This window comes from Pimephales promelas, chromosome 24 (genome assembly GCF_988280905.1).
Source record: "Pimephales promelas chromosome 24, fPimPro1.hap1.1, whole genome shotgun sequence".
Classification (NCBI taxonomy): domain Eukaryota; kingdom Metazoa; phylum Chordata; class Actinopteri; order Cypriniformes; family Leuciscidae; genus Pimephales; species Pimephales promelas.
The window spans coordinates 17,415,234-17,427,716 of NC_142792.1; the positions used below are offsets into that span (position 1 = coordinate 17,415,234).

General features: G+C 38.2%; 2 protein-coding genes across 3 annotated transcripts in view; one reads left to right on the top strand and one right to left on the bottom strand.

Annotated features, from left to right (window-relative positions):
• Positions 1 to 2,659, top strand: part of lamb1b (laminin, beta 1b) — a 42,824-nt gene extending 40,165 nt beyond the window's left edge. Inside the window, exons 32-33 of the mRNA XM_039668528.2 lie at positions 199 to 355; positions 429 to 2,659. Coding sequence (XP_039524462.2) covers positions 199 to 355; positions 429 to 565 — 294 coding nt within the window. The 3' untranslated portion in view covers positions 566 to 2,659. The remainder of the gene's footprint in view (positions 1 to 198; positions 356 to 428) is intronic.
• The window catches only part of tmcc3 (transmembrane and coiled-coil domain family 3), a 45,016-nt gene continuing 34,282 nt past the window's right edge, over positions 1,750 to 12,483 (bottom strand). For both annotated transcript variants that reach the window (XM_089127078.1, XM_039668527.2), the window contains exons 2-4: positions 9,341 to 10,290; positions 7,754 to 7,889; positions 1,750 to 3,379 (exon numbers count right to left, since the gene is read on the bottom strand). In XM_089127078.1, the coding sequence (XP_088983204.1) occupies positions 3,077 to 3,379; positions 7,754 to 7,889; positions 9,341 to 10,245 (1,344 nt within the window). In that variant the 5' untranslated portion in view covers positions 10,246 to 10,290 and the 3' untranslated portion in view covers positions 1,750 to 3,076. The remainder of the gene's footprint in view (positions 3,380 to 7,753; positions 7,890 to 9,340; positions 10,291 to 12,483) is intronic.

The window sequence follows — 12,483 nt, forward strand, 5'->3', positions numbered from 1 at the left end:
CTCCTTTCTGAAACAGATCCCCATTCTATTAACACACACAAACAACAGGTGTTTTAACCACACGTAATAAACATATGGTCACATGACTTTCCCATTAAATGGCTCCTGATTTAATTTTTTAATCGGTTACACTCTTATACATCATTGACTCTTAGACACTTTGAAATAAGTGTGCTCGTGTATTTTTGTGTATTTTAGGAGATTGACTCACTGCAACCTAAGTACCAGCTGGTCAGCGGTCTGACAGATCCAAACGTAGCTGGTGTGATTGATGCACGTCAGAGGGCCGAGCAACTACGACAAGAAGCAAAAGATCTATTAACAGACTCCACCACCAAACTACAGAGACTAAGAGGTAACAGTGCTCGAATATGAGATTATAGATTGAACTATGATTCCTAACGTTTCTCTCAATGTATCTGTTCCAGAGCTGGAGAGATCATTTGTGATAAACCAGCACACTCTGCTGGAGAAAGCTCAGGAACTGGATGGGCTGGAGAATGAGGCCAGAGATGTTCTGCAAGAACTCAGTCGGAAAGTCACAATCTACAGCACTTGTGCTTAACGACCAAGAAAGCTCAGATTATAATCAGTTGAAAACCATGTAAATGCACTTTTGTATTGTCTAAAATAAGTTACTAACTGTGCAAATGCAATTCATTTAAGAAATTACAATGAAAAGCAATATAAGATTTTACTAAAACCACTTAATATATTATGGAAAAAGTTCACTTAGTTTATGTCGTCCTATACATGATATTAAAAATCCTGCAGGGTGCAATAATAATACATCTATCTCAACAAACATTCCTCTGTAACAATTGTGGACAGCAAATCAGGTTGGGTTTTCAACTGTCGACGAAAGGTCGCCTGTCCCGAATGCTTTCCATCTGCTCATCTTCAATACTCCAGTCATCTAGTCAGAAACTACATTTCCCAGCATCCCTCCTGTCCCTCACCTGCACTCTCTCAGCCATCATCCACACTCCAATCTGCACCAGGGTAAAAGCCAAGCGATGGTAATCCATCGACCGGAAGTTGAAGCCTCGCGGGAGCTGCCATCTTGTAGCAGAACTTCACTTGCGTTAGCATTGTTGACTCCCATTCATTTTGGCGTCACTTTGACAGCGAATAACTTTACATCTGAGGCGTTTGAAGACCCCATTTGTCCTTTATTTATTTCTAAAGAAACACGACAATGTATAAAATGCTCCATTACCTTGTAGCTTATGTTATGGCCCCGTAGAAGCAGATTTTTGTAAAAGTAGGCAAACGATTGCGTCATACCCACGTGACTCTCTGTCGCACCAACGCCGCATTCTCATCCCAAAGCGCCATATAGGACGCTTTTGCAAAAGCGTAAATATCCAACGCACATGGCACCCTTTAACGTCTAATGAGACGCTTCAGTTATGGTTAAGTATGGTGTAGGGTAAGGGTTAGACCACTAGGGGGCGCCTTCTGCCCAAATATATCTGCGTCTCATTACATTAGACGTTAAAGGGTGCCATGTGCGTTGGATATTTACGCTTTTGCAAAAGCGTCCTATATGGCGCTTTGGGATGAGAACGGGCTCGTCGCACAGTAGTGTTACTCAAATATCAAACAGCACAGATAGAGATGTAAGTTAGAAAAGATAAGAACATAGCTAACATACATTTTCACATTAAATACTTTCTTAGTCCACAACAGTTCCACCATATGAGAGATAAACAACGTGTTTAAATAAAGACAGGATCATACAATAGGTAAAATGAGGAGATTTATTTTTAAGTTTTGATCATATTTAAAACCAGACCAGTTTCCTACCGGATGGACACTGAAGCATCACTTTTCCCATGCGTAGAAAAAAAAAAGGCCTTTTAATCTTAGTTCAGGTTCATGGGTAAATTTGATGTTGTGGCTTGTATAATTTTCAGTCAAAACCACAGGCAGGCACACGCACACTCAAAAGGAACAGTTGTAGTAATGCTTAAATCAGTTTGCATCGTGGGAATCATTAAAGCTTACATTAAACAAAGCTACTTAAAAATATATAAAAATAGTAATTCTAACTTCCACAAAGAACAGTTCAGAATGCGTTACATAAACATTTGTTTCCGTCTGTTGTTCTATAACCCCCAAGGCATTTCTATTAGCAAACAAAAAGAAAGTGTTTGTTTCCATCTTTTGTGGTCAGTCCAGAGCACCGCTGATCAGAATAATAATTAAAAAACAAAAACAGAACTTTTTAACAATTTTAAAGTGTCGGTGACAAGAACTTCAGGCCATTTCATTAGTACAAATAATGCTAGAAGACGTAATCTTAGTAAACGAATGAAACTCACAAAGCATGTCAAAAACATGTCTGGTTTGTATTTCACCCTGAATTCCTATATATACATATATTTGCATAAAGAAAATCAAGCCCTTTAAGACAATTACATGCTCTGCATTCTAACATTATTTATGATTAATCACATTCTCCAAAAATCTCATTACTGCAATAAAATATCACTCATTATTAAAATGAAAAATATTGTCCAATTACTTTTTAGAATCACATTCTTCAAAGTAATAAAAACCTAATGAGAATCAAGAATAATGACAAGTACTCGCCCATAAAAACACCCGGTAAAACATAATTATGACAGTCAGTGCAAAAAAAACAACAAACAAATATCTGGTCCCTAAATAGTCTTAATTTTCTTTATGCTATATATATATATTCTCTCTTATGATAGATTGCGAGATGAAATATGACCCAGATTTGTTTTTGTGAGCACAAACATGCCATCGCCACCTAAGAAAGCACATAAAATGTGTAAAAAAAAAGGTGGTAAACCTTTACTTTTAAGACACAGCTGACGAATTGAAACATGTTATTCGAAAGTATAACAATACAGTCACAGAGATGGACCGGTTTCTGCTACAGTACGTCATGAATACTATCTCGTTCACTTACAAACACAAAATGGACCAAAAGTGTATGTTAAAGCCATTGTCTTATGAGTCACATTTTGAAGGGACGATCCCTGGAGGAGCACTTTATCTGACCCGAAACGTCACGAAACACAACGCGCATGTTTTACGTCCCTCATCTAGGCAGTAGCATTCGTTCTAAGGCGCACTGCAAGTGCTCCCAGTTGCTCCAGCCATACACCAGTAGACAAACGCATACGAAAGTCCCGAAAACATGTAGACGACTTCTCATTAGTGGAGCGGAAAACTTCGCAGCCGTGGAGACGCACACCAAGATCACAGTGACGATGGCCAGCATGATGTTAATGCATTTTCCCAGCAGCACTTTGGCGTCGGTACCTTCCAACTGCAAGACTTGCTGCTGCTGTTGCTGTAACTCCAACTTACTCACTCGCGTCTGACAAACCTCTAAAGCATCCTGCAAACAGGGAAAGACAGAGATGCAACGATTCCAGTTGTCAAATCTGATTGCTGATATTTAATAAAACAGAAGCCGGAAAACTGGAGGGAATATAGAAGGAAATTGCTGTCGCCGCACTAAAAGGGTTAGTTCACCCAAAAATGCTAATTCTGTCAGTATTTACTCACCCTCATGTTGTTCCAACCCCGTAAGACCTTCGTTCATCTTCGGAGCACAAATTAAGATATTTAAGATATTAAGATCGCTTCTGCATACTAGTCCATAGGCTTCTTGAGGGAATGGCTCTTGCTGGCCTCGAAAAGTCATTAAAGACATCGTTAAAATAGTCCAAGTGACTACAGTGGCTCAATTTTAACTTTAGCAAATGACGAGAATACTTTTTGTGCGCAAAAACAAACAAAAATAACGACTTTATTTCAAATATTCACTTCCTTCTCCATGGGCCTGTAGTCAGTTAACGTAGTGTGATTGCGTAGAGCTACGTCACACGTAGGCTCACTATTGGCCGACGCTGGTCATGTGTGTGTGATGCGTGTGACGTACAATAACAGAAGCTTACGCTATTAAACTAGTAACCTGACTCGCGCAGAGGGAGAAATAAACGAATAGTTGAAATAAAGTCGTTTTTTGCGCACAAAAAGTGTTCTCGTTGTTTGATAAACTTAAGATTGAGCCACTGTAGTCACTTGGACTATTTTAACGATGTCTTTAATGACTTTTCGAGGCCAGCAAGTGTCATTCCCTCAAGAAGCCTATGGACTAGTATGCAGGAGCGATCTTAATATCTTAAATATCTTAATTTGTGTTTCGAAGATGAACGAAGGTCTTACGGGGTTGGAACAACATGAGGGTGAGTAAATACTGACAGAATTTTCATTTTTGGGTGAACTAACCCTTTAAAGTCTGTTTTGCGAAGCGTGATGCTCTGGCTTCTTTTGGGAATTTTTTTGTTGAAGGAAAATCTATAAACTAAAGGGCCAAATTATGTTTGAAAGGTAAGTGTTTAGTTTATTAAACCAAAATCAATAAAATCACACTTTGCCATCATCAGCATCCCAACCTGGTGTGCAATGATTGTAAGATCCATCATTATCAGCATAGTTCAATGATTCTGTGTTTCCCAAAACCATAGTTCCAATGAAAGTTTGCAAACAAAAACACAAAGTCGCTAATATACCCAGCCAAAAAAAAGTTGGTTTGGATTTAAATTGGCAAATGCTTATGAATCTATAATTATTATGTTTCTAGCATGTTATATATTTGTCAACCTTCTGTAGCTTTTAATGTAGGATCATGGCCATATTCTAGGATGACCAAGATGCATCAGGCTCAAATTGTGAACGAATGGTTGGGAGGGAGCATGAAGAACCATTTTCACACATGAATTAGCACCTCTGAGTCCAGACCTTAAACTCATTGAAAGTCTTTGGGATGTGCTGGAAGAGACTTTACAGAGTCCAGGCCTCTTGCATTGCCAATACAAGATATTGACCAAAAATAACATCACAACATTTATTTCCATCAAGAGGTCCATCCATTTTTGGTTAAAGGAGAACTCCGGCGCAAAATGAACCTTTGGTCTAATAACACATTGTTACCTAGTCAACCGTTGTCTGAGATTTGTTTTCATGATTGCCAAATGTAAATAGTTTTATCTCTAAAAACAGTTTAGCCTATCCACAAGTTTCCTACGCCCCATGAGGCCTTGCGTCAAAAGTGGGCGCGACTTCCGGTTGGAAGTAAACAAAGCGCGATTTGACATGCTTGACACTCGTTCATTCAACAGTTGACAGTCATTCAAGTTATAGCGATCCAAACTAGCTAACGATGAGGGAACACAACCTCAACGAAATTAAAAAGAGTGAAATAACACTACCTTTACCCTCCGCAGTAGTTGATTGGGAGTATTATAATAACATTATTAATAATCAATACTCATCAAGGCATGGTGACAGACAGTTGTGCGAGCTGACAAACAATTAAAATAAAAAATACACACTTAGTCATTGTGCTTTGGAGTTTATTAAAAATTATAAATGAATGTGCTACTTGAATACATTAACTGGCACATTTGGTATTCTGTCAACACAGGCTTTGATCCTGAGTTTAGGCGCAACATCAGTAGCGAACAGCCAATCACATGCTGAGAGAGTTTATAGAATATTAAGAATTTAAAGAAATGTACACAGGAAGATTCGTCGTCTTTTGGGAGGTGATGGAAACTACAGTCGTTGGCAGGATCACTCTGATTTCGTTTTCAGCTTATGTTCAAAACAATCACGTTTAAGCCACTGAACTAGTTTAGTCCGGTTGTACATACAACCGCAAGCAGCACATGATGTCCCTGAGCTCCGTAACGACATCTCTCATAAAGATTTGCGTCTTTAAATAGTAAAATAATTCTCAGAAATACAGCTAGCCTCTTCGCTAACTAACACACAAAATACCATTGGAATGCTACTTCCGCCGCGTCACCGGAAGTTTCACCCACTTTATTTTTTACAGGAGCGCCCCTCGGAAACTTGTGGATAACGCTGGTATAACGCTAGTAAAATGCTAGTATATGGGGCATAGAGTAATGACAAATAAAAATCGTTTGTTATTACCACTAACAAGGCTCAAAATGGCCCCACACCAACACGACAGCATAATAAGAGTCCCTACATTCAAACCGAATCATTAAGAACTTTGTCAGTGTCCAAACAGTTTAATAAGAAGATATTTTACACACACAGTCAACTTCGCGAATACAGGAAGAAGCCATCTTTGAAAAATAGTCTCTATCAGTCGATTTACGAACGCCGATCCAAGTGCGCTGAACTGTGCAGAATCTCATATGGCCCGTTGTTTCCGGAAGAAACACGAACACGAACCGCTTTCTTCTCTTCAATATGTACATGTAGCCTACTGTTCGCGCTCACCTTATCACCTTATTATCTCACTAGCGCACATGGATCGGCGTTCGTAGATCGACTGGTAGAGACTATGTTTTAAAGATGGCTTCTTCCTGTATTCGCGAAGTTGACTGTATGTATAAAATATCTTCTTATTAAACTGTATGGACACTGACAAAGTTCTCAATGCTTCGGTTTGAATGTAGGGACTCTTATTATGCTGTCGTGTTACTGTGGGGCTATTTTGAGCCTTGATAGTGGTAATAACAAGCGATTTTTATTTGTCATTACTCTATAACCTATATACTAGCGTTATACCAGCGTTATAGGCTAAACTGTTTTTAGAGATAAAACTATTTACGTTCGGCAATCATGAAAACAAATCTCAGATAACGGTTGACTAGGTAACAATGTGTAATTAGACCAAAGGTTCATTTTGCGCCGGAGTTGTCCTGATCTTGTTTCATAAAGTAGGGTTAGAAGAACTGATGCAAACGTAATAATCACTGCAATAATGATCCAAAAATTGACTCTTAAGCATTTACCAAGCAGTATTTGTAGCCTATGTATGTATCTATACATGTATGTATATGTATAAAATGTAACCTCGAACCGATTAATTAAGTGAAGCTATTTCCCTGATGTTCCACATACTATGCTAGTACTGTAGGTGGCAGCAAAAACGAAGCCCAGTTTTGCCTCAGTCAATGACGTGAGTTTGGGACGGGATTATCTGCACAGTCAATGGCAAATAAAGGGGGAATGTTTGAGAAACCTGTATGAAAATTCGTTTAGTACAAAAAAGTAAAGTGCGTTACAGTAAAGACCAATGTATACTGTGGTTTTTACATAAATGCGGGCGACCACCAATTTATTGGAATTTAGATGTGATTTTGACGTGATAAAACATTATAGAAATGCTGCTTACGTCTTGCGGGAAGCAGAACAAAGCTCCCAATTTCTGGAATGGGTCACCCTAGAGAGGGTGTGTGTAATTTCATCATCAGCACAGTAAGCGTGCCGTGCAGCCCTTCTTTTTTTGTCCACCGTGTGGCAACACTGATAGAGATTACCCGCAACTAGTTATAAATATTACAAAAACATCTTTATCGGTCATAACTTTTGGAGAGAAATAGCACAGACACTGGACAAAGATAAAACTATCTAGGGTCCACTTGTCAGCAGTGCACACTATCATAACATAAATAACCAAACTGTCAAACTATCAAAACTGAAGTATCGGGGGTTAACGTTGGACCTGTAGTGTTTTTCAGGACAGTTACTATATATGGAGTAAGATTTTACTGTGGGTTGTTGTAGTTGTGGCTGGTTTGGACTAAAGCTCCAAATAACATGACATTTCATTGATTGATCACGTTGTGGCTGGATAGGACATGGAATAACACTAGGTTCCTTATGAGCGCTGAACATAACTTTAGGATAGTGCATGTCATTGCATGTGTGTGTCTGCATTTACCTGTATATCTCTGGCTCGTTCATAGGCTTGATAGGCCATTTTTTCCTCAATGCTTGCTAGTTCCTGTTTGAGATTTGCCGTCTCATTCTGATGAAGCTCAGTGAGGTCATTCAGCTGATCTTCCAATCGCTCACACCTTACAGAGGAACAACATGAATATTCATTTAGAGGATTGTGAAATATTACATTTAACAGTACTTTTAAATGATTGTGTTTTTAAAGAAGAACTTTAAGCGAGATGACGGTGAAGGTAAAAGAAAAAAATTCGAATTTAAAAATATGATAAATGAGCATACTAAATATCCATTGTCGAACATTACCGATAAATGAAAGTAGCATTATTTTTAATATATAACTCAATGCTACAGATGTATTACTCACCCCCATGTCATCCAAAATGTCAATGTCATTCTTTCTTCAGTCGAAAAGAAATTAAGGTTTTTGATGAAAACATTCCAGGATTTTTCTCCATATAATGGACTTCAATGGGAACCAAACGGTTCAAGGTCCAAAAGACAGTTTCAGTGCAAAATGCAAACTGTTCAAAGGGCTTTAAACGATTCCAGACGTTAGAATTCGCAGAATTCTCCAGCGAAATGATCGCTCGTTTAAAAAAAAAAGTTTACGTTTTATAAGCATAAATGGTCGCCTTGCTCTGTTCTGTGATGCACGTTCGTGACTCTCCTGTTCGAACTTGTTTATCAAAATAAACAAATCTTTTTTCGTGTCATTCAATGAAAGGAAATGAACAAGTTGACTCGGGAAAAGATTCGTTCATTATATGAAGGAGAGTCACGAACGTGCATCACAGAACAGAGCAAGGCGAGCATTTGAGCTTATAAAACTTAAACTTTGTTATTTTTTTTTTTAAACGAGCGATCGTTTCGCTTGATAAGACCCTTATTCATCATCTGGAATCGTTTAAAGCTAGGGTTGGGTATCGAGAATCGAGTATCGATTGGAACCGGGACTAACTTTTCGTTTTTCCCGGAATCGTTCAAAAGTTAAAATTTCAATTCCTAGTTTCGATATTCACAGTTCGCCGAACGGAAGAAGAAACGAAGAAGCGTCTACCGGAAGCGTTGGCAAAACCGCGCGAGTCGAACATGAGTAGCTTACGTCGGCGATCCAAAGTGTGGCTTCACTTTTCTAAAAAATAACGAAATCTCTGCAAAATGCAAAATTTGTGACAAAAGGAGTATTTCCTTCAGAAAGACCGTTGGTTAGCAAGGTTAGTTAAATTTTTTTGACCCTGCCTCTTAAAAGAATCGGAATCGAGAATCGTTAGGAACCGGAATCAAAACAAGGAATCGGATTCGGAATCAGAACCGTTCAAATTCAAACGATACCCAACCCTATTTAAAGCCCTTTGAACAGTTTGCAGTTTGCACTGAAAATGTCATTTGGACCTTGAACCGTTTGGTTCCCATTGAAGTCCATTATATGGAGAAAAATCCTGGAATGTTTTCATCGAAAATCTTAATTTCTTTTCGACTGAGGACAAAATGACATACGGAAGAGTAAATTATCAGCAAAAGTTGTTTTTACATGTTTGCATAAGAAAATGGAGTATGAAAGACAATTAACCTGAAGCGCTCCTCTTGTAGTGTTTGTGTAATATTCTCAAATTCACATTTAAACTGGGTCTTCAGAGTGTCAATGTCCTCTGCCAGTAGATTCTGAGCTTCCTTCAACTCCCTTATCTCCTCCCAGGCTTCCACCAGCCGGCTGCTGCTTTCCCCTTGGCCTCCTACTCTCGCAGACCCGCTGTGCTGCCCCGTCGCTCCCGATCCAGTCACATGACCGTTACTCTCAATCGACACCGATGTCCCTGTGGAGCACTCGTCATCACTCGGGTATTTGGGTTTAGGGGTTAGCGTGGCGCTGCCGCTCAGAGTCCGGGCTCCCCCTTCCGCCTGCAACCCGCTTCCCGTCTCCATGGAGCTCTTCAGCTGCGCTATGTTGTCCGCGCTACCAAACTTGTTGCGAATGAGGTTTGCTATCTCTCGAGGCTTGCTGAAGAAGAACGGCGGCGACAGCGAGACGCCAGGGCCAACCGTCCTGACTTTGTCCAAATGTACGTGGCGCCCACTTCCCGTGACCACGCTTTCCTTGAGGTTGTCTTTGGGCATCTCGTTTTCTTTGGAGTGTGTGGGCGTGTGCTTGGTCCCGTTCGAGATGTCGCACTCCTTCATCTTGCGTTGGTACTGCTCTAGCTTCTTCTGCAGCTGAACTATATTGTGTGCCGTTTTCTGGTTCTTTTTCTCAAACACGTGTTTGATGCGGCCGCTCTGCTGCTTGTCGGCGCTGTTGATGAGTTTGAGATACTCTGCCACGTTTTCATCCTGCAAGTTTTGCTCGATTCGCAGCTGCTCTTTCACTTTGAGCACTTTCTGCTGCAGGGTGTCCAGACCAGAACGTGATCGTGGGGTGTCCCGTACCAACAGATCAGAATCCAGATCTAAGCACGTCTCAGAACCACCTCTGCGCATGACCGTCGGCACGCTAAGCGTGTTCACGTCACCGCCTCTCTCCGCCTGAAAGGAAACAGAGAGAGAATACGATTTTAAACTTTAAAAAGGATTAGGGCTGTGCAAAAATTAATTGCGATTAATCGCATCCAAAATAAAAGCCTGTGTTTACATAATATATTTGTGTGTGCTGTATATAATTATTTTGTATATATTAAATATAAATTTATATTAAATTATATGCATGCATTATATTATATTAAATATATCTATATTAAATTTATATTTATTTAATATAGATTATGTATTTATATATATATACAGAATTTAAGCGCAAATAATTCTTAAATATATACATGCATGCATAGGTATTTATTTATACAAAATAATTATATACAGCACACACAAATATATTATGTGAACACAGACTTTTATTTTGGATGCGATTAATCACAATTAATTTTTGCACAGCCCTAAAAAGGATACAATAAAAAAGTATACTTGCACTTTTTATATTCCATATTAAACTTCTGGTTGTATTTATGTATGTATTAGAGCCCGACCGATAAAGGATTTTGAAGGCAGATACCGATACAAATATTTTTGGGTTTTAAAATCCAATATATCGGCCGATATTTTATTTATTTATTTGAAACTGGACATGATAGTCACAAATTTTGTCATGCTTATTTGAGTTAAGAGAACTGATGGGGATGTTCTTTTAATTGTTATTCAAGCAATGTATGTATCGTGACCAACTCAACGAGTGTTGCCAACAGGGACTGTGTAGAGTGCCCTCTGGTGGACAAACTATACAACTCCAACACTCATGAGATGGTTCAAGTGTGTTTCGTCCGTTTTTATTTTATTTTTGAAATATTCATTTATCGGCCATTATACCTACCGATACCGATAGTTTGGAAAATGCCTAATATCGGCCGATAATATCGGTCTGCCGATATATCGGTCTGGCTCTAGTATATATTATAATTTTTATTCATATTTGAATTAGCATTTGTTTTATTAATAGCTATTTATATATTTATTCATATTTTAAATTAGCTTTTTGTGTTTAGTTTATTTTTTTAATGGCCATTTTAATTTTTTTATATTTCAATTTTCTCTTTCAGTTTTAATAATTGTAATACTTCGACTTATTTTAAGTTGTTCATCTAATACTTATTTCAGCTTTATTTTAGTGAACGAAAAATTATTCTTAATACTTTTAGCACCATTAAAGGGATATTCCACTTTTTTTGGAAATAGGCTCATTTGACAACTCCCTCAGAGTTAAACAGTTGAGTTTTACCGTTTTCGAATGTATTCAGACGATTTTCTGTTATTTAGAAGAATATGAGTAACCAGACAGTTTCTGGTCTCATTGACTTCCATAGTAGGAAAAAATATATACTATGGTAGTCAATGAGACCAGAAACTGTCTGGTTACTGATATTCTTCTAAATAACAGAAAATCGGCTGAATACATTCGAAAACGATAAAACAAGTGTTTAACTCTGGGGGAGTTGTAAAATTAGCCTATTTCCAAAAAAAAGTGGAGTATCCCTTTAAGCTTTACACCTGCATCTTGTGTTTTCACTTATATGAAAAAAATATCTGCACATTTCAATTAATTAAAAGGTATAACATTGTTGACTATCCATTGGAAACACCATATGTCTAAACTTAGCTTCAAACTCAAAGAAAAAGCTTTAATAAATGAAATATTGTAGACAGCCAATAGATGACAAAGACACAAAGTTGGAGAAAATCCAGAAAAAACGTGGCCATGAAACTGCCTGAGGAACTAAAAAGGATACAGAGATTATCAGAACAGGAAATAAGCCAAGGAACCAGTTTTACTTTTTTTAGTCACTGCTCAGAACTGAAAACTGGAAGAACAAAAACATAAGCAACAGTTCAAGATTTCTCAAATATAATGACTTGGATGAAGAAAATTGTTCTTTCCCCCTTCTTTTTACCATAATAGTAAAGATTTAGGTGAGCATTTTTGGCCTGAAATAAACTGTGGACCAACTGGAGTGTAAATAATCAGATTAAGCCAGAAAATAAAATTCTTGGAATGAGGAAATGAATGAAGCTCTTCATAAGGCCACTTTATGAACCTGTGCAATAGGCTGGCAATAATAAGCCATCACTAATAGTCCCGAAGGACATAAAATGCATTCAGGCAAACTAAAGAGGTAGTTCATCCAAAAATTTAAATTCAATGATAATTTACAGGTCAGTTAATATCAAGTG